Raw genomic sequence first — 19980 nt, 5'->3', positions numbered from 1 at the left:
CCTCTGTTGTCAATCATCAGGCTGTGATTATGCAGAGAACACACAAAGGAAACAGGTTTGACAGACAGCTACTAATGAAGACCAGACTCTGCCCTCATTTACACAGTGTAAACAGTGAAAGTGGGTAAGCACTTGATTCAGCCTTTTCTAATAACAGGAGCTAGCAAAAATACTAACCACTGCAGGTTCACAGAATGCTTATTACTGCAAAGATTATTTCCAAATTTGTTCTTCATGGTGTACAGCAAAAAAATACTGGGAGAAAGGATATATTTCATTCTTTCATGGATGTCTGAAAGAGGGGAGATGTAGATTAGATATTAGGAGGAAATTACTTCCTGTAAGGGTGGTGAGACACTGGCAGAGGTTGCCCAGAGAAGCTGCGGCTGCCTCATCCCTGGCAGTGCTCAACGCTAGGTTCAAGGGGACTTTGAGCAATCTGGTGTCATGGAATGTGTCTCTGCCCATGGCAGGGGGTTGGAACTAGATGAGTTTTAAGGTCTCTTCCAACCCAAACCATTCTATGGTTCTATAGTTCTGTGACATACTTTTTGCAGTTTAAATCATGGTGACTTCCCAAAACTCATTTTAATAAATGCTTAATAGGAATGCAACAGCTGGCTTGATTCATCACTATGTTGTAGTATAAGAACTATATAGTACGTAGTATTTTGAACTATGAAATTGTATTACGTTGAAAGATAGACATTTCCTTGTGTGTTCCTGGTGACTCTGCTAATTCAAAATCTGGACTAGTAGGCGCATAGTTAAACTGAAGACATACACAAGTGTTTCACTACACAGCTTGAAATACTTTCCACAGTTAACATATTGAAGGCAAACACAGATTCTCTCTCCTGCTCAAGCTACAATGCTGTAATTTAATTTAGAGTCAATATTTCCAAGATTTTTTGTCTGCGAATTAAGTCCATCATTCAGTGAATGGTATTAAATTCCGCTGCACCAACCTGTACTGAGGCTAAGTTAAGCATCATACTCTTCAGGCCTATAGCTCTTACGTAGCTGATGCTTTAGGTAGCCCACTAGGAAATAGGTTTGCTTGGCTAAGAACTTTTAGGAGTAGACCACTGTTTTCTACAGGATGGCTAACCAGCTCAGCTGCATTAAACTCCCATGCAAGACAGAGGAAAAGAAGAAAATTAAAAAAAAAAAAACACATGAAAGTGAAGGAAGGAAGTACCTGTAAACTCCACTATTCTTTTTTGTGATGATGGTGTCTCTTAGGACAGAGCCTGCTGCCTTCATTTGGAACTAGCAGTAATGTAAAGGAACACTAATGTCCTGTTTAACAGAAACATTGTCATAAAACATAAAAAGAACTGCTTTTTTTGATGTAAGGTCCCTATGTCATTCTAAAATATGAATCTATGCTACAGCTTTGAATATAAACAATTCCCTTCCACAGTGCGTGCCAGTTCCAGGCTGAATATATAGCAATATACCAGCAAAAACATTGATTTTTTTTTTTTTCAGAAAAGGTTTCTCAGTGATTTACCATAAAGATAAAACATTTGCCTTTCCTATGGATTTTTTTCTTATATAAAATGTATAAAATAAATCCATGTGCCCTTTTCAATATAGTCTGTCTGTGTAGACGGTTTACATGGTTTACACTTTTTCAGTTCTGAGTAACATGACAAAAAGTACACCCCCACTTCCCACAGACAGCAAGAAGCTTTGTATGGTTTCATCTCATTAGGATGGTACTCCACAAACAGTGCTCTTGGGTGGTTCAGAATCTCAATGACAGCATATGCTGTCAGCACATACTGTAATTAATGAGTTACTGATTACAGCAATCATTGGAGTGAAATAAATAAAGCAGTCTCTTAACCAAAAGATAGGGAAATAGCATCATGCTAGTGCACAATACAATCAACATGTGTAGCACATTCCTGTTTTCCATGTCCTTCTCTGATGGTCTTGCAGTAAGTTGGAAAAGCCTCTTGACACAGGATACTTAACACACAGTGAGATATTTAAGCCGTCTGCAGTCAGTTTCAAAGAATTTACATTTGGTTTAGGTTAATCTTCCTTGACCTGCAGTTAATTAAAGAGCAGCTTGAAGTACAAAGTATTTCTCCCAGTTCTAATGGCATACATGGCCATGTCAATCAGTTGCAGTCTGAACAGCTTCAGTTCTTTTCTGTTATAATTTAAAATCTCTGATAAAAAAGGTAATAAAATTATGACTTTCTATACAGAAACCATTGCCTGTTTCAAATAAAGAACATATCAACATTTCATATCTGATATGCCACATTTTAAAAAGGTAACTTGCCTTTTTCTGTTTATTTTTGTTTATTCCAAATATAAACATGTGGCACACATTTGTGTTACTTAAAACTTTAAGTCTGGTATCTGTTAAATCATTTTGTGGTTGAAATTCCTGGGACCACACAGTGCCACGTCTTCCTTAAAGCTTCTATTGCACCAGAAATGAAAGGCTGTGATGGAGATGTTCTTCCTATACTTTTCTAGCACAGGAAATAGTTGGTTTAACCTAAAAACAAATGCAGCTAAACTATGCTGTGTTTATCCCTCCCTATAATCCCAGAAAGAAGGAAAACAAATGGCAGAAAAAGCTCCAGCCCAGACTGCAATTACGTGTAAACACGCAACCAATACTATCAGTAACATCCCATTATGACACTGTTGTCAGGAATCTTTCAGAAATCCAGGTGTAAAGAAGTTGGTTTGTTTTTTTTTCTCAGATTGGGAATTGGGAATTGGCACAAACATAACCCAGAGGTCATCCTTTTTATAGCAGCTTTTCCTTTCATGTGCTTGGCTTTTCACACAAAGCACAGCAAATACCAGATGTGTTACAACCAAGTAGCTCCAGTTCAACATCTTGGGAGCAGAGAGGAGAAAAGGGGGAGTCCCCTCTCTCTGCAACATGGCAGAGAGGGTCCCCTCTGCAGGGGGGAGTTTGTACTCCCCCACAGCTGCAATCCCGCTCCCCACTTGGGAAGCCAGAACCAGGCTGGCCACCTCACAGTGGGAGGGAGCCCTCCTGGTCCCCTGTTTTGTCCAGCCTCTCGGGGAGAGTGAGCACAAAGGGTAGGAGGACACCCTTGGCATCCAACGGAGCTTTAAGAAGCTCTCCATCAAAGGTGCCCTTGAGCCCACCATCTGCTTCCACCTCACCATCCTGGGCTAGGTTGAAGCGGAGGGTGCCGGTCCGGTTGACACAGTAGATGGTGTTGCCCAAGGGGGCACAGCGGAAGGGCTGGATGGGGCCACCACTGGGCCGCAGGCTGGCACACTGTCTCCAGCGCTTGGCCACTGTATTGTACCGGAAAACTTCAACACCACCGCCACTCCCACCACCTGGGCCCTGCTCCCCACCACGGCCACTGCTCACATCGAAGCGATAGATGAAACTCTTGAAGGCCACCATGTCAGCAGAGCGCCGGCGGCTGCTGTTGTAAGGGCACTCCTGCCACTCATCACGTTTGGGGTCATACTTGAGCAGGCGGTAGAAGAGGGAGCCTCCTGATACATAGATCTCCCCGTTGCAGGTGGTGGCCTCATGAGCTACGGCGAAGGCACCCTTGGGCAGGGGTGCCACAGGGCTCCAGCGGTCTGCCCGTGGGTCATACCTCTCCACAGTGAAGAGGCACTCACCCCCCACAGCATAGAGGTAACCGTCCAGGGCCAGCAGCTTGAGCTGCGAGCGGGGCTGAGCCAGTGGCCGCACCTGGCTCCAGGTATCAGTTAGGGGGTTGTAGCAGAAGACCTTGTCAGAAAGTCGGGCCCGGGACTCACCACCTGCTGGCCCCACCATGATGCCCCCAGCTAGGAAGAGGTAGTTGTGGAGGACACACATGGCACAGCCCTTAGCATTGGCCTCCTCAGGCAGGCGCGTCAGCACCCTCCACTCACCACTGGCCTCCTGGTAGCAGTGGATGAGGGAGCCACTCTCCTCCAGTGACACCACGGAGGAGGGGCTCTGTGGCCGGCTGCTCTCCCGGCTCTGTGGCCGGCTGCTACCACCTGGCCGCTCAAAAGCATCGCTGACCTCGGCCACCAACAAGCAGGGCCGGCCGGCTTCCATGCGCCGCTGCAGGATAAGGTCCCGCTCAGTGCCACTGAGACGGCCGTAGACACTGGGCTCCCGCAGCACCTCCAGGTAGTGATCGCTCATGAAGCGGTAGGCAGCTTCCCGCAGTTCCGCCAGCCGCTGCTTCTTGGCCAGGCAGAGGAGCTGGTAGCAGTTGCTGAGGCGGAGCTGGGCACGCATGGCCTCGGCGGCACAGTGCAGGGCACAGGGCATCTGGAGGACGCGGGCGCCGCTCACCACCTCGGCCAGGTTGTCGTGCCGCACCTCGCCCATGCGGGCCGTGTACACATAGTCGATGAGGAGCCGTAGTGCCCCGTAGCTCACTCCCTTCACACGCAGGACGTCCCGTGAGGCGCGGGCACGAAAGTAGTCACTCTTGGCCGCCAGCACCGACTTGTGCGCCCGGATGCGACGCCCCGAAACCTCGATGACCAGATCGGGCTCCTCCGCCGGACGGTCTAGCGTCCCTACCGCCTCTTCCTCCTCCTCCGGCTGGCAGGCGGCGTTGTTGATCTCCCACTGGCTCTCCACCACCCGGCCCCCAGCAGCAGGCGGCTGCGGCTCGGCTGCGGTGGCGCTGAAGCAGAGGGAGGAGCTGAAGCCGCAGGGGGCGGCCGGGGTGGGAGGCGGTGGCGGCGGCGGGGCGCCGGGCCCGGCCCCGCTCTCCTCTTCCTCCGCGGCACTGCTGCCCTCCATGGATGCGCGCTAGCTGTGGCGGCGCCGAGCCGCGCCCGTGAGGAGGGCTCCGGGCCGCAGCGGGGCGGCCATCACCTGCGGGGAAACCGGAGAGCGCTCAGCTTCCCGCAGCCCAGCCCGCCTCCCCGCTATTCCGGCTTAACACAGAGCCGCCGCTCTCGCAGGAGGGGCTGCGTCTGGTTTCCGGGGCTAAACCCGCGTTTCTCCTTTCCCTGGAGGATCCGTCCTGCAGGTCTGCCGCCTCCCGCTGCCCGGGGCTAACTGCACTAGGTCACCCCCGAAAACACGGCCTCTTTCTGGGGAGGGGAGGGGATATCGCCCCGATGAGCACCCCAACAGCCTGAAAAGCAATTCTCGTTTTCCTGTTGCCATGGAAAAATGTGAAGCAGTTTGTACGCACTGCATCTTTTTCATGGCAACTGGTCCCTACGCTGCGCTTGGCAATGAGGAAAAACATCCTTTACAGGCAGGTACTTGGGAGTACCGTCATAATTTATTCACCTTGTGCAACTACTTCAGTGGAAGGTAGTGGCTGCAATCTGCTCTGGAAGGAGATTCCCCACTAGCCAAGTTTTTCTTTACATGACCTTTGTGAAGGTTTCTTCGTATCACTGCTCCTCATACGCATTCTCCCTGTTTAAAAGAAAGTTTAAAACAGCTGATTAGTTTTAAACTTGATAGATTTTCAGCTCACTCAGAAGTTTAGGACTATTAGAGCCATGTTTCTTTTAACAGGATATCTACAGTATCCTAAAGTGACCAGAGTATGCTAATAGATTCAAACTGTTTACAAAATACATCAAAAGGTTTTTTGTGTTGTCATGACAAAAGCAATCTGGCATGTACATAACAGTGTGTGTAGCTGTAACGTATTAGTGACATGTAAATCAGACTTCATAGGGACTGGTTCATGTCTGAAAGACGTCTGAAAGATTTCTGTTAATAAAAAGTAGAAGCGAGCAAAAATTACAATAGATAATTAGAACATGAAGTTTCTTCTGGGAAAATGGCAGGGTACAGGGCATGACTGTGAGTAGGTTAGTCCCTGTCAACACAATCACCACCCAGTTGTATCACCATTTCACAAATGTAGCTTTTAGAATTTCACAAAGTGCTGTTTGTTTGCCTCGTTGTTTGTTTACACATTTCCCAGGCTCGGTTTAAGTTTGCATGAATGATGCATGAAAATTGTCAAATTGTACTTAATTTCATTTAATAAGTATCTGTAGCTCTGATTCTTTTTTAAAGGAGGTTACTAATTTCCATTAAGATCCCTGTTGACAGGTTTTTCCCATCCTCAAGGAACACTCATTTCTATGTAAAATATACCTTGTGAGTTCCTTTCAGCAGAGAGGATTTATTTACCCTATTAAATTAATATTAGGAAAATCTAACTTTCTGATTTTTCTTAATGAAAGCATAATTGGTAAGTGACATTGTCAGGACACTCATGACATTGACATAAAACCTAGAAGCCCATACTTGCACAAGCAAACTTCACTTAAATGACAGGATCAGTTTTCTTCTTACAGGTTTTTATTTTTTACACTTGCCCTGTGAAGGACTTCCTACTACATTTGATCACATTCAGTTAGCCAAGAAATCAATACTGAGGTTTGATTTCAGGATATTAGAGCCCTGGAAACCATAACAAGGTTTGAACAGCATTTAGAAACTCTTTACTTGAATTAGTAGATTTCACAAACCTTGTATTTCTCATCCAGGTGTTTAAAAAAAATGGCATTTTGGAACTTTCTGTGACATTTTATGAACTTTGGAAAGCCTTAGTGGCATATTTTCTGAGGTCCAAACCAAAACTCGGTAGGTTAGGTTTTGCTGACTTTTCTGTAGCTTTAACTAGACAAGGAGAAATGCAGTGATCTGTGTAGACACTCAGTGTGTCTGTGGAAGATATACTGATTCATTAATACTTTAAATGGGGCAACATCCCTGTTGATGTGATTTTGGTTTTCAGTAAGTCTTCACAGTACTGAATTCACTATGTAGTCATTTTAATCCTGATGCATTATGCTGCAGACATTGAGATAAATCTGCTTTCTGCTCCAGGCCTTCTAGAGCCCTGATCTAGCTTTGTTCAAGAACTGCTGCTGTAACTGACAGTGGCAAAATGACAAAGGCCAAATAGAGATGGTTAGAAAAACACCTAGAATGATGTGGTGCTGCTCTGATGTCCTGTTACATTAAGAAAATTGCTATCAGTATATAATTTGTAACATAAGCAATTGAAACATTTTACATCTCCTCTGCTCTTTCTTGGGCTGAGTACCCTGATACTCAATCCTTACCCTGCTACAGCTCTAGAGAGCCTGCCCTCAATTATGAACATGCAAAGAGTGCTAACAGACTTTCCCCCATTGCTCTCACTGTCTTTCCTGGATTCAGACATCCCTCACTTCTGAGACCACTTCTGACTTCTCCTACTTATGTACCCCCTTTACAAGAAGGAAGGAGCAGCTTCAGATAGTGCCAAGCTCTCAGTCTACTGCTTGATTTTACAGGAGAAACAAGAAAGAATGAAAGAGAATGCTACCAAAAATAAAAAGCGTGAGTGACTACATGTAAGAAGTCAAAACCAGTAGCTGTAATCCAATAGTGTCTCCAAATGGTGAAATGTATTTCCTGCACTGTATCTCGAAAGAAAATCACCAGTTAGATATCAAAGTTGTTAAAACCAGCATCCAGAACAAGTGATCTTTTCAACTTTCGTGCCTAATGAAAATAAAAAGGGCGAGATCCTTCACAAACACACTAATCACACCTTTTCCCATATTCAGATGTCTGCTCTGCTTAGACGTCTTCCTTTGCCTCGACACTGAAATGTTATTAAGAAGCTTTCCACCCACCACAGTTAGTCCTTACAAAACACCTTTGTTAACATCTTGAGGAATCACAAGGAGGAAGGACTGATGGTACTGCTTGCTAATGGCAAGCAGCAGAATTCTGAAGAATAATATCTTCTGGTATATTTAAAGCTAACTACCAAGAGTATGTTGAAATTCATGTTGAATATGAGAAAGACTCAAATCAAAGCACTGCATGCAATTTAGGCAACAAGGAACTCTAGAGGGAAGCTTGAAGACTTAGGAAAGATGTAAGAGGGTTTGGAGGACTTTGTCAATGACAGAGCAATGACTGCTCCAGCAATCTCAGAACTTTTGTCTAGCTGAAAACAAAGTGCAGGAATTACACAACGATGAAGCTGAAAAAACAATTCAGAGAATGGTGGAACCTTCCCATTATTGAGCAACATGGCCGATCTGAGTTAAAAGGTCATGGATTTAGTATAAAACAGGAAGCTGAAAGAGGCTGATGGAAATACAATACTGAACTCCTTCATTTGTTTCTTATCAACAGAGATCAAAGAGTTGTAGTGCTGTTCTGGTGACACAGAACACTCAAAAAATACAGAATCACAGAAGATACTTGATAGCTGTGCTGATTCAAAACAATCTGAGCTCCTAACAATCTCATTTGGCTTAAAACAAGTTTGACTTTAGAACCTTTATCAAAAATTCCCAAACAGAACTGGTACTGGAAAAGGAAGCAAGCTGTTTAGAGTACAGGGCATCTGTGGACTGATGTCACCTTTTATACTGGGGACTTTTAAGTCAGAAGCTGAATTACTTGGACTAAAACTGTTTTCATTATCATGGGTTTGGTCTAGGGATGATGTAATATTAATGGACAGAAGAACTGCCAACAGACATGAACTATATTTACAGACTTGGCAGTGACACACAATATCCTGGATGTGTGGCCCCAACCTCAGATGCTGTGAGACATTGCTCAAGTAACAGCACAGATAAAGCCGCACAGCTTTTTCTGACAGAGCAACTGTAATGAAGAGCTGCAGGTAGTTTCCTGGCACTGCATTCATTTGGCAGTTCTGATAAAATCCAATTAAATGCTTGTTTTTTTTTCTTCTTTTTTGTTCTTTTTTCTTTTTTTTTTAATGCAGTGCCAACAACCTTTGACCCTGTCCTCTAGCAAGACCCACTTTCTCTGTGGAATATGCACGTGTAGGAGGGATTGAGTTACTGCTTTCCAGTTCACAAATGAAAACTGCGTTGACTCAGTCTCAGGGTTAATGAAAGTAGTGCTTTCCCTACCATAACTCGAATTTACATAAGCAGGCTATCTTCCCCAAGAGACACTACATCAGAACTGACAGAATGCCATTCTGCTCCACCTCAGTCCAGGAAATGCTTTTTGCAAAAACTTGTTCTGCCAAATTTCATCCCAGTAGAGAATTTCCTCAGGACAGGAGCATCATCTGATTGAGATGACTAAGTAATCCAAAGAGGTAGGATAATCAAAAGAGAGAAAACATTGCTTGTATTTATTTTAAAAACTAGAAGATGACTGTTAAAAGTAGAACTGGCCAGTGCAAAGACATCCAGCTCAGCCTTGAATGCTGGGTCTTCTAGACTTCTAGAGGGCACAGTCAAGTGTAGAGAGGTTTGCATAATTATAAATACATTCTGGTTTTATGCTGCCCATTGAGCAGATCTTTGAAACTTGGGAGGGGTAGGGGGGGGGAAATGGTCTCTTCATAGTCTTCATCACTGGAGAAAACAGGAGCATTGAGATGGGACTTCTCTGAAAGGGCCTGAAGCACTTGAATACTTGCATCCTATTACGCATTTAAACTCTAGATCTTGACTGCTTGATTAACCTCCTGCTTGTAGGAAAGAAAGAAAGAATTGTCTTTCAGTGCCACACCTTAAGAAAAATTGCAGGAAATAAATTCCTTTTTTTTTTTTTTTTGTTGTTGTTGTTTTGTTTTTTCCCTTTTTAAATTAGGGGTTCTCAAAGTTTGGGTTACAATACAATCCTAGTGTGGATGGATGTATGTCTTCTGTATCCAATACTAACTTGTCTACGCAGCTTCCTTGTGACATCTCAAGGTGCTGTCATTTTCTCACATGTAATGGAGGTATGAATGTTTTTATCTCTTAACTGCATTAATTTTCATACAACCATAAAGATAAATAAACATTTAAGAAATACAGCTTATGATTACAGGCCATACAAGAAATATGTGGGCAGCAGTTTTTCATCAGAAACTCAGAGGAAGAAAAGTCTGTGTGTGTCTGGACAGGGAGGAAGAGAGAGAGGAAGTAAGTCATAATAAAAATATTATTGAAAGCCTGATGAAATCAATATTATAGTTAGCAAATCTGAACTAAAAATATACACGTTCTAAGCAGTCATTATGATCAGAGAAAAGGTTTCTTAAGAGTACTATCAATAGAGACAATCTCTAAAAAGGAAGCTATCCTTTTGAGTTCCTTCCAGTTTAGACTCTTCACAAGTAGGGAGGAGCAGTGTCTCTCAGGAGTTCACACACCAAAAAGGAAATAACACTCCCACAAAAGCAAGCATAGCACAGGTTAAGTGCAAGTCCTCTCCAGTATCTCTTAGAAGAAAGAAAGACTAACAAGAAAAGAACAGTCATAAACAAGATTTTGAGTAATTACAATAGCTTCAGGGAAAACTCCAGGGCTGATGTGATGTCTTCATCACCAATGTGCTACAGATCAGAAGATAATGGCACAGCAATACCACACTGCACAAAACAAAACCTTTCATGGAGAACTGGTGCTACCTCTAGACATGACCTCCTAATTACAGTCCTAGATAATGAGAGAGCACGTGGTTGTGTCTGTGATAAACCAAAGACTGGTTACTTCCATTGTATCAGGACGCATCTAACATTATATATACAGCTGTGTATGCTGTATAAAGCTCTGCACATACAGTGTACAGCTGTGCATAACATACCAGCACAATGATACAGCTGAAAAGATGGATGCAGTCCTTGAATGTGTATACTGGGAAAAGGTTACCTTTCACCTACAGATGGATGGATATTCTAGGCTTTACATTTTTGTAGTAGCATTTTGAAATCTGGGAGGATTTCAGACAGATAAAAGTACCAAATTATTTGAGAGCTATAGAAAAACACTTCAGTGAGAGACTTGCAACAGCACTCTGCAACCAGACATGAGCTTACTCTGTCTCCACATAGTGTACACCACTCTTGAGCCAGCTCCCAAGCAAAAAGATGATACCTACCTTAGGCATCAGCTCACAGTTGATGCCACAGTTCCACAGCTTTGGAGAGAAGGCTGCTTGTGCTAGTAGCTTGGAGAACAGGTAGAGCAAGCCTTAGTAAGCCTGAGAAATGCAGTGCTGACACTTCAGGGTTGGTATGCTTGCTCTGTGACTTGATGAGGGCGCACAAGTGTAGGCACATGAAAACTCTGCATACTAATAGCTTGCTTAGGCTAATGGAGAAAGCCTTAAACAAACCAAGGGGGAGAAGCATAGCATAAACAAAGCAAAATATTTACACTACTGAGGGACGAAGTAAAAAAAAACAACCCTACCATAGCATATTGTGGACACTGAAATCCACATTGACTAATGAGAAAGTGAGGAAAGGGCTCGAGGAAGGCAATCTATTTAAGTGACAAAATACATGCTAAACTCTAAAACTGTGTCCATCTTAGTAGGATCCTGAAGTGGAAAATGGTTAAAGTATTAATATTCAGAGATGAAGCAGTATCCCACGAGGAAACACATATTTTTACTCTGCTACACACTTATTTCAATACTGGATTATGGTCCAAGTGTGAGGCAGGACATTAGACTAGAAGGACATTTGATCTGATATGGGAAAACCCTTATTCTTATGCGATGAAGCAGATCAGGAGTGTGTGCCTTGCTGGAAGGCACTTGGGAGTACAGGGGGAATGAAATTTGACAGGAGCAGACTAGTTGATCTAGTGATTCTTTCTGACCTTGAATTCTGGAAATTGCCATACACCAGAACTACTAACCTCAAGCAAAGCATCAGCTTGTGCTGATTAAAAGCCTTGAGTGTTAGTGCAATTAACTGCTGTAATGTCTATAGCAGAAATGTTTCTCAGCATTAAACTGCATTGTCAACAAATAAATAATTGCAAACATGTTCAGAGTCTCCAAGAACACTTTGGCAATGTTGGTACTAATAAAGGGGGATGAGAATATCCACTGAGAGAAAAGTCAAACAAACCAGCAGATTTCTTCAGATAGATTTTTGCAAATAACAGGCTTGGTTTTGTAATCCAGAAGAGCATTTGATCTCCATGAACATACCGCATTCTTGCAACATACCTGCTATGTTATGCATTTGATAAAGAAGATGGGCCAATTAATTTGATGGAAATTAAGTTCCTTGTTTTAAAATAAAGCTGGATTTTGCTTTTAATATCATTATGGAAAAGACATACAGATTAAAGAGCTCAAAGCACCAGAAATCTGCCAAAGTATGTCACCACTGAGCTTGAGAAAGACAGAATTTAAGAAAACAATAGATTTCAAAGGAAAGCCAACATTATGCCTAGTAAAAGAAAGCAAAAGGAAAACTTCTATGAGAGGGAATAATTAAATCACATCTTTTCCCAGGCAAACTTGGAATCAGGTACGTAAGAGAAGAAAAGACTCACTTTTAAAGACTGAACAGGCTCATTCATTTCTTGATGAGTTAAGTAAACAATGCTTAGAAAGGCAGAGGTCCTTCAGATACACAGTGAATGGTACCCTTCTCATTTTTGGAGATCATATATTGTTTCTTTGCCCAGATACTTTTTCAAACTTAAGGTTTACAGTCATTCTAGCTGCAGATAGAAATTACACTACATCTAGTTAGATTTACAAAATAGTTCCAGGTTTCTGCAGACATTATCTCTACACAGACTTTGGACTGGTTTCAAAGATGGAGAGACATGCTGCAATGGTAAGCATGGCAAAGGCTGACTCTGAGGGAAGTTTTATCCAGCAGATGGTAATGCAACAGAAATACAAGACCTAAGACAGCCAGATGAGATAGCAAGAAAAAACTCCAGCATGACAGCCCTAATCTGGAAGGAGGAAAAGATTTAGCTTGCATAGACTTCTTTCTGCTGCGGCATAAATGCTGCTGGTGGAGTTTCCTGTTAGGCCTCTAACTGCTAACTATTACTCATGGCAGCTTGACTTCTTTTATTTATTATTTCATGGAAACCAGGCCAATGTGGAGAGACATGGGGCCATATTCCTACACAGAACTGATCCCAGAGGTGAGTGGGATGCACTTCCCAGTTCTCCTGCAAGGGCAGAGACAGATGTTGTGTGTCTGAGCTGTAAAGTACTGCTGATCTACCTGAAACCAGCTCCTGGAATGGAATCTGGAACACATGGACAGGTTCTGTACCCTTATGCATTGTGTGGGTACAGTTTGATGCCAATTGGTTGGCATCTTCAAATAATGGCATACAAGAACTACCAAGGGCTAGCCAGTAGAAAAACACCGAAGACTATGGTGATGAAATGCTTACCTTTTGTGGTCAGGAGGTGTCAGTTCTTGCTTTGAGTACCTCAGCCAAAAATCCTCTCAAAAATAAACCTAAATTATTTTAAAAGACAGCAGTACTGACTCTTGTTGCTACTTCACCTTTCTCTACAATGGTTAGAGCTCTGACCATGCCCCATGAGAAACCTGATGATGCTCCTTCCTTTGTTTGAAAGGATTAAAAGCTTCAAATGTCAACTCAGTGCCCAAATCATCAAGACAGTGAAAGAAGGGTTACTGTCCTTCAGACTGAAACCGTATTACTTTTCACAGAAACAAGAAAAAAAGAAGTTACAGAGAGAGAGAAAGAAGTATCCTGGGCTCTGTTCCCTGATGAAAAAGAACTTCCCGTACTTATTCCCATTGTCTTGGGTGGGGCAGGGCTCAGTTACACTGTCTGGAGATCCAAGCCATTCTGGCTTGTGCTAGGACTGAAAAATGCTTTTGCTGATCTCAGAGCAGACACACATGCTAGAGAGTCATATGTACTTCTGTGGCAAGACTTTACTACCAGAAGTACCTACAGGCTGTCAGCACAGATCTCACCAAGCAATGGGAATGCTTTTAGCAGCACAACAGCTATGTATCTAGGGGCTTAACAAAATACAAGGCAACATGTGGTCATCAGAACTGAACAGGGGAAGAAGAGAAAACTGGCTGTAATGGATGTTATTTACATTGCTAGAAAGTAACAGTTGCTGGTCATTCAAAGATAGAAATACAATGGGCTTCTATTAAAATACTGTTACTGCTATGGCCTGACACCTTCTGCATTGGACACATTTTTTTTTACCATAATATGAATTTCATATGCTGAGTCTGGGTGTTCAGGCAAAGACCTTCTGGCTGCACTGATTTCTCTGACTATACCGAACTTTTACTTCTAGAAATCAGTGCAAGCAATTTAATACCTCTGGCGATTTTTTTTTTTTTTTTTCTTAGCAGGCCAGATAGGTAACAGTTCAGATGCCTGAAATTAAAGGACAGAAAAGACTGTCTGGTTAGCTAATCTTATTCCTGCAAGAACAGGCCAAAGAATTTTACTCTTGTACCAAGCCAATAACTTCTGGCTGAATTAAGTCAAAGCATTGTTCTGCTCAAGAAGAACAAATCATCTGTCTTCTTGTTTAGTTTTATGATTGTGATTTGGGATGTGTGAGAAGCAGAGATTCAACTATGGTTTCTCTTCTCTCCGTTTCCTATATTACAGTGTAAACTTCTTGGGACACATGGCACTAACTGACTGTAAAAATCTCATAGACACTCTGTTGCCCAAAAGCAACAAAGAATACATTGAATTTTATCAGATGAATACACATGAACACTCTTCTCTCCGTGACATTTCACTTTATTTATTGTTTCTGTATCTGCTGTGAAAACCAAACTCCTTCAGAACTCTTATTATCAGTTGTTACTAATCAAGAAGGTATCTGTGTACTGCCCACTTCCATGGCTTTGGAGAGAATGAGGCTTGTGCTAGTAGCCTGCAGCTAGAAATTTCCACCTAAGTTTCACAGAGCTTTTTGATAAAGCCAGAGTCTGACATCACTTTAAATCCCATCCCCGTTGCAGTCAAGGGAAAATTCCCATTAACTATATGAGCATCTGGATTTCCTACAGTGCTGTACTGGGTTTGCATGGCAAGGTTTTGGCAGCAAGGGGGTACAGGGGTGGCTTCTGTGAGAAGCTGCTATAAGCTTCTCCTGTGTTCAACAGAGCAAATGCCAGCTGGCTGGAAGATGGATCCACCAATGACCAAGACCAAGACCATCAGCAACAGCAATTAACACCTCTGTAGGAGGACCCCATGCCAGAGCAGGGCTGTGACCCCTGGGGAAGTCCCCACTGGAGCAGGCTCCTGGCAAGACCTGTGGCCCAGTGGAAAGAGGAACCCATGCTGGAGAAGTCTGCTCCTGCAGGACTGCACCCTGTGGAAGGGACCCACACCATGAAGAACTGTAGTCTGTTGGAGGAATTCTGGAGGACTGTCTCCTGTGGGAGGGACCCCAGGCTGGAGCAAGGAAAGACTGTGAAGAGTCCTTCCTTTGAGGAGGAAAGGAACAGCAGAAACAATGTGTGATAGACTGACCCCAACCCACTGCACCACTTGGGGGGAGGTAGAGAAAACTGAGAGTGAAGTTGCGCATAGGAAGAAGAGGGGTGGGGGGAAGGTGTTTTTAGATTTTTCATTATCCTACTCTGATTTCATTAGTAATAAATTACATTAATTTCCCCAAGTGTGTTTTGCTCATGATGGTAACTGGCGAGTGATCTGTCCCTGTCCTTATCTCAACCCACGAGCTTTTTTCTTTCCTCTGGAGAGTGACAGAGCAGCTTTGGTGGGCATGTGGCATGCAGCCACGGTCAACTCACCACAACTGTACAATCAAATGTGTATGTACGTGTAGCTTTTTTTTTAACTGAGGCAATGGGGGGAGCTGCAGTAAAGGAGAGCTGAAAGAAAGCTACAGGATAAGAGAAGAGCTCTACCATAAAAAGATTTGTCTTTGACTGACAGAATCAGAACATCTGTTGTTCACACGCTGTTCCTGTAGCAAAGGGCTGGCTTTTGGTTCTTCCCAATACTTCAAAATATGGGTCACAGAAATAATAGTTTATCTCCAGAGCTTGGGGACTGTTCTTCCAATCTACTTACAAGAGAGGGAGAGGAAAGCAGAGCTGCTTCCAAGGAAAAAAACAAAAAAAAATGGAAAAGGAAGAAAAACACTGCAGATCTCTGACATGTTGATGGGCTGAAATGATTCAGGAATCCAGGAGCCTTCCAGCACTTTGAGATCCATATGCAAACCTTACTCCTCAAAATACTTCTGGAGGAATCAGTGTCCAGAAAAACAACAAACAGCTTGTGCTAATCTGTGAATGTGCACGTGTAAGGTAACTTCAATACTATTAATTAATGCAAATCATGTTGTGACAGACAACACAACAGCATGGAAACCGCTTGTCCAATTTATGTGGATTTGTATGGAAAGGTTGTGGTTTCTGATGTGTTTGAGTGAATAAAAAATGGTTGTCCACCTGTCTGGTTTAGCCAGAGGCATAGCAATGGCAGTTCATGAAACCTTGCACCTGAAAAGCATTTATGGGACACATCTTTCTTCTCCCTGCCAGAGTGCAAAATCCGTGGAACTACTGGATGTTTTATTTTAGCTTGCCTTGCATTAAATAAACTGATCTAACCGATCACGAATTCCTACTATCCTCACTGATGATGAGTAAGACTCTAGAAAGTACCAAACATGCAGTGCAGAACGAAGGACCCAGCCAACTCTTTGTTGCATTAACACTCAATCACCCATATACAATAATGACCCAGTCCTGTAACTTGTTCAAAGCCAGAATTGATGGTTAGCATCCAAGTAGCATTTTAGGATAAGGACAGAAAAAATGCCACTTAATTGCTAACGCTATCTAAGGAAAACACACACCAATGTACGGTACTGATCCTGCAGAGTTACATGCAGATTTAAATGCTCTGGTCACAGGACTAGGACCACCACTCATAATACCAACATTGACATATGTCAACTTGAGTGCTTGCTTCATTAACTGCAGGAGGAAGGCAAAATCTCTATCCATTCACTGTACCATCACATGGTTACTAGTGCCGGCACAAGGAAGCTGGCAATAATGTATGTCCCAGGCTAGGGAAGGAGCAGGATCCCTTCCCACCCAGTGACAGATCAGTCATGCATTAGGTTCATCTGGTTGTCAAATCCTGAGCTACCATAAAGTAATTCTTTGTCAATGAAAGGAACTAATCATGCCTGTTCTCTGACAAAACAACACTGAGACCAAAACAGAAGCAGGAAAGAATAGATGATGACAATTCCATTGAAAAGTAACCCAGCAGATATAAAAGTGTCATGTCCTGAGAAGACTAACGAGATCAAAACACAACGAAAATGAGCTCATTTTTTTACATGGGCATTTTCAAGGATGTGAAGTGGTATAAAATAACTTCTCAAATTCTGTTCACAGGAAAGAGATAGCCTAACTGCAATGCTACAGAAACTCTCAGAAGGGATAAATAGCAAAATTCCTGCAAAATCCATACAGGATCTCACCAGGAAAAAAAAAAGAAAAAATGTTAATTCTACATTAGAAGAAATTGCAGGATTTCCTTTCTTGTTTTATTACACCCTTCTTTAGCAGCCAGCTGCCCCTAATACCCTCTTGCAACAAGATACTATAGGATGCCAAAACCCCTGCTAAGTAGGATCTGGATCCAGTCATCTAACCACATCACTGTCTTTATAGTAACCCAGGCCAGCCCCAATACTATAATCCTGCTTTATTATAGTAAAGCCAGTTAATGGCTTTCATTGAATGTTCCTGCCAAGTAATGGTGCTCTAATATTTATGGACATTTCAGATCTGTCCATCTATTTGGACGATTTGTTACACTGAAAAGCAATGCAAGCAAAGCATTCATAGAAGAAAGGAAGCTATTAAGGATTTCAATCTTTTGATATTAACAAGGCACAGTCCTGTGAGCTCCATCTCCTAAAAGAGTCACCGTGACTTCAGTGTCACTACTGCCAGGAGCAAGGCCATGCAGACTGGGGGGAACTGGGGCAGGCAAGGGACCAGTCCTGGGCTCTTGGCAGGTTCTCATCAGAAACTGCCATTAGCAGTGGATGACTGGAGGATCCCACTGGCATGCACTGGATGTCCTAATTAAAGAGTGAATAAATGCTCTGTGATGGGTGCTGGGAAGAGAAGAATGCAGAACAGGCAGGATGAGCCAGAGTTAAACCAGGGGAGCACATATTGTTTTGTCAATACTACTGACAATATAATTACTATTTTCCATAAACATTCCATTTAATTTCTGGGAGACAGATGGTTAAGTCTGAAAAACGGAGCTCTTTAGCTTCTCAGATCATATAAAAAGATTGCTCTATTTTATTGCTATTCTATTTTTTTATTGCCCTACTTTTTTCTAGCTTTTTGTTCTAATTTTCTATTGATGTGGAAAAGCTTTATATAATATTATTTCTAGAAGGTTTTATTTCTCCTAGATAGGTGAAAAAAGTTGGCTATAGGATCTAATACTATCAATTTCTGCCATCTGTAAGTTTGGGTCTGGGAGCTGTCTTTTGCTTTTTCTTTTTTTTTTTTTGCTTTAAAGGACCACACATAAAAAAAAAATATGAGCTTTGGACAAACGAAACTCAGTAGGACTTTTATTCAAGCATCTTCCACCCTGCAAAGCCATGCACTCGTGTGTACACCCAGGGCTCACACCTCTCATGTGTTTTTAATAGGATGGGGAAGCACGCCATGAAGAATTTATAGCGGGAAGCAATCTGATGCTGTTAAACATTTCTATACGCTATTGTAAAGAGTCATTCAGATTTTTAGTAGGTCAGCAGGAAAACAAAATACGCAGGCATCACGTTTGGCTCCTCTGCGACATACAGAGAAGGGATACGGATATATGCTTGGACTTCTCTTCCAGGGAGATGGTTTAAGGGGTACTGAGGGAAAAGCACTATTAAACCTGAGGGTGCTCCGAACCTCCCCACACGGCTACCGTTCTCTCCGCGGCGCCTATTTTACCTCAGCTATGGGCAGATACCGGAATCGATTCTCCCCGGAGGCTCCGAGGCGGGGAGCCCGGAGGGGGTCGGGCATGTCCCGAGTCTGCAGCCGCGGCCCCCCGCCTCCTAGACGTGTCCGACCCCCTTCCCGGCCCGCCGCCGCGCTGCCTCTTCCTTTTCTCCCGGCAGGCAGGGGCTTACCTCTGGGTGACGGCCGGCGAGCCCCACGTCGCTCTGGGGAAGCTCCCTCCACGCCGCCTCGCTGCCTGCAGCGCAGCGGCGGTTGGAGTCGGAGCTGGTAGGGGAAGCTGGGAAGGAGAAGCGGTGCTGGGGAAGCGGCGGTGCGATGCCAGGCGACGCAAATGGCTGAAGCACAGGGGCCGGGCGGCCGCTGCGTGGAGGGGACGCGGGGCCGCGCTCAGCCCCTTTGTTCGCCTGACACACTCCCGCACTGGCGGAGGGAGGAAAAAGCACGGACCTGTTGCTCGCAGCAGCGCCCGGCAAGGGGCAGCCCCTGAAGCGGGAAGCGACGGCGCTCCGGGCCGGGTGTCCGCGCTCCCTCGCTGCGGTGAGGCGGGGCAGGCGGCAGAACGGCCCCACCTGCCCCTGCTGAGGAGAAACTCCCTCCTGGCGCCGCCGGGCGGCGAAACGGCGGGTCCTCACCTCATAGCGGGGTGGGGAAAGCAGTTCCTGAGGTAACTGCTGCTCCCCTTCCTAAGGCAGGGCCCGTGTGGTTTGCTGCAGCGGCGGCCTGATGGGCACGGCGGCCCGGCTGACCACGGCCCCTCCGGCAGCCCGGCCTCCCACCTCGCCTGGGCGCTCCCCGTCTCTCGCTGCGGGAGGGTTTCCAACCGCAGCTGTTGGGTTGTTCGGGTTTCTGCCCGCGGAGACACAGCGAGGTAGAGGCCAGGTGGGTTCCGTTTGACTGCAGTTTGTGTCAGGCTCCCATTTTGTCCTGCTCTTCAACGCTGAGGCCGTCATCGGGATTCCCAGAATTAAACCCATTTCCCAGTTTCTTGAAAAAAGCCCTCGTGTTATATTACTTGTACCCTGGATCTGCACCCAGTGCAGTCGCTGGTACTTAGCTCAAGTCCCACTGCGGGCCACAATCTGACTTCTACCAGGGTAGTAGGCACTGACACTGTGCTATCTAAGCCTTTCTGAACCATTGCTGGTGCCTGGATGTATCATGTTGCCATTGCAATGTATAGTTTTCCTATGATACTGCTGTC

The 19980-nt window shown here is 44.1% G+C and overlaps 1 protein-coding gene across 1 annotated transcript; it reads right to left on the bottom strand.

Annotated features, from left to right (window-relative positions):
• Positions 1–2748: 2748 nt before the first annotated feature.
• KBTBD11 (kelch repeat and BTB domain containing 11) lies at positions 2749–19382 on the bottom strand. Its single transcript, XM_057431700.1, has 3 exons — positions 18950–19382; positions 5285–5416; positions 2749–4858 (listed from the first exon to the last, which is right to left on the bottom strand). Exon 3 carries the CDS (start codon positions 4781–4783, stop codon positions 3017–3019), a length of 1767 nt encoding a protein of 588 aa, XP_057287683.1. The 5' UTR covers positions 4784–4858; positions 5285–5416; positions 18950–19382; the 3' UTR covers positions 2749–3016.
• Positions 19383–19980: the final 598 nt, after the last annotated feature.

This window comes from Pezoporus wallicus, unplaced genomic scaffold, assembly GCF_028554395.1.
Source record: "Pezoporus wallicus isolate ANWC-B61680 ecotype Strahan unplaced genomic scaffold, APGP_CSIRO_Pwel_v1 contig_161, whole genome shotgun sequence".
Lineage (NCBI taxonomy): Eukaryota > Metazoa > Chordata > Aves > Psittaciformes > Psittacidae > Pezoporus > Pezoporus wallicus.
The sequence above is the reverse complement of the archived record's forward strand: the minus strand, read 5'-3'. Positions and strand labels throughout refer to the sequence as shown.

Excerpts from the sequence above, each read along its gene's own strand:
- KBTBD11 (XM_057431700.1), bottom strand. The coding sequence starts at position 4,783 with ATGGAGGGCAGCAGTGCCGCGGAGGAAGAGGAGAGCGGGGCCGGGCCC.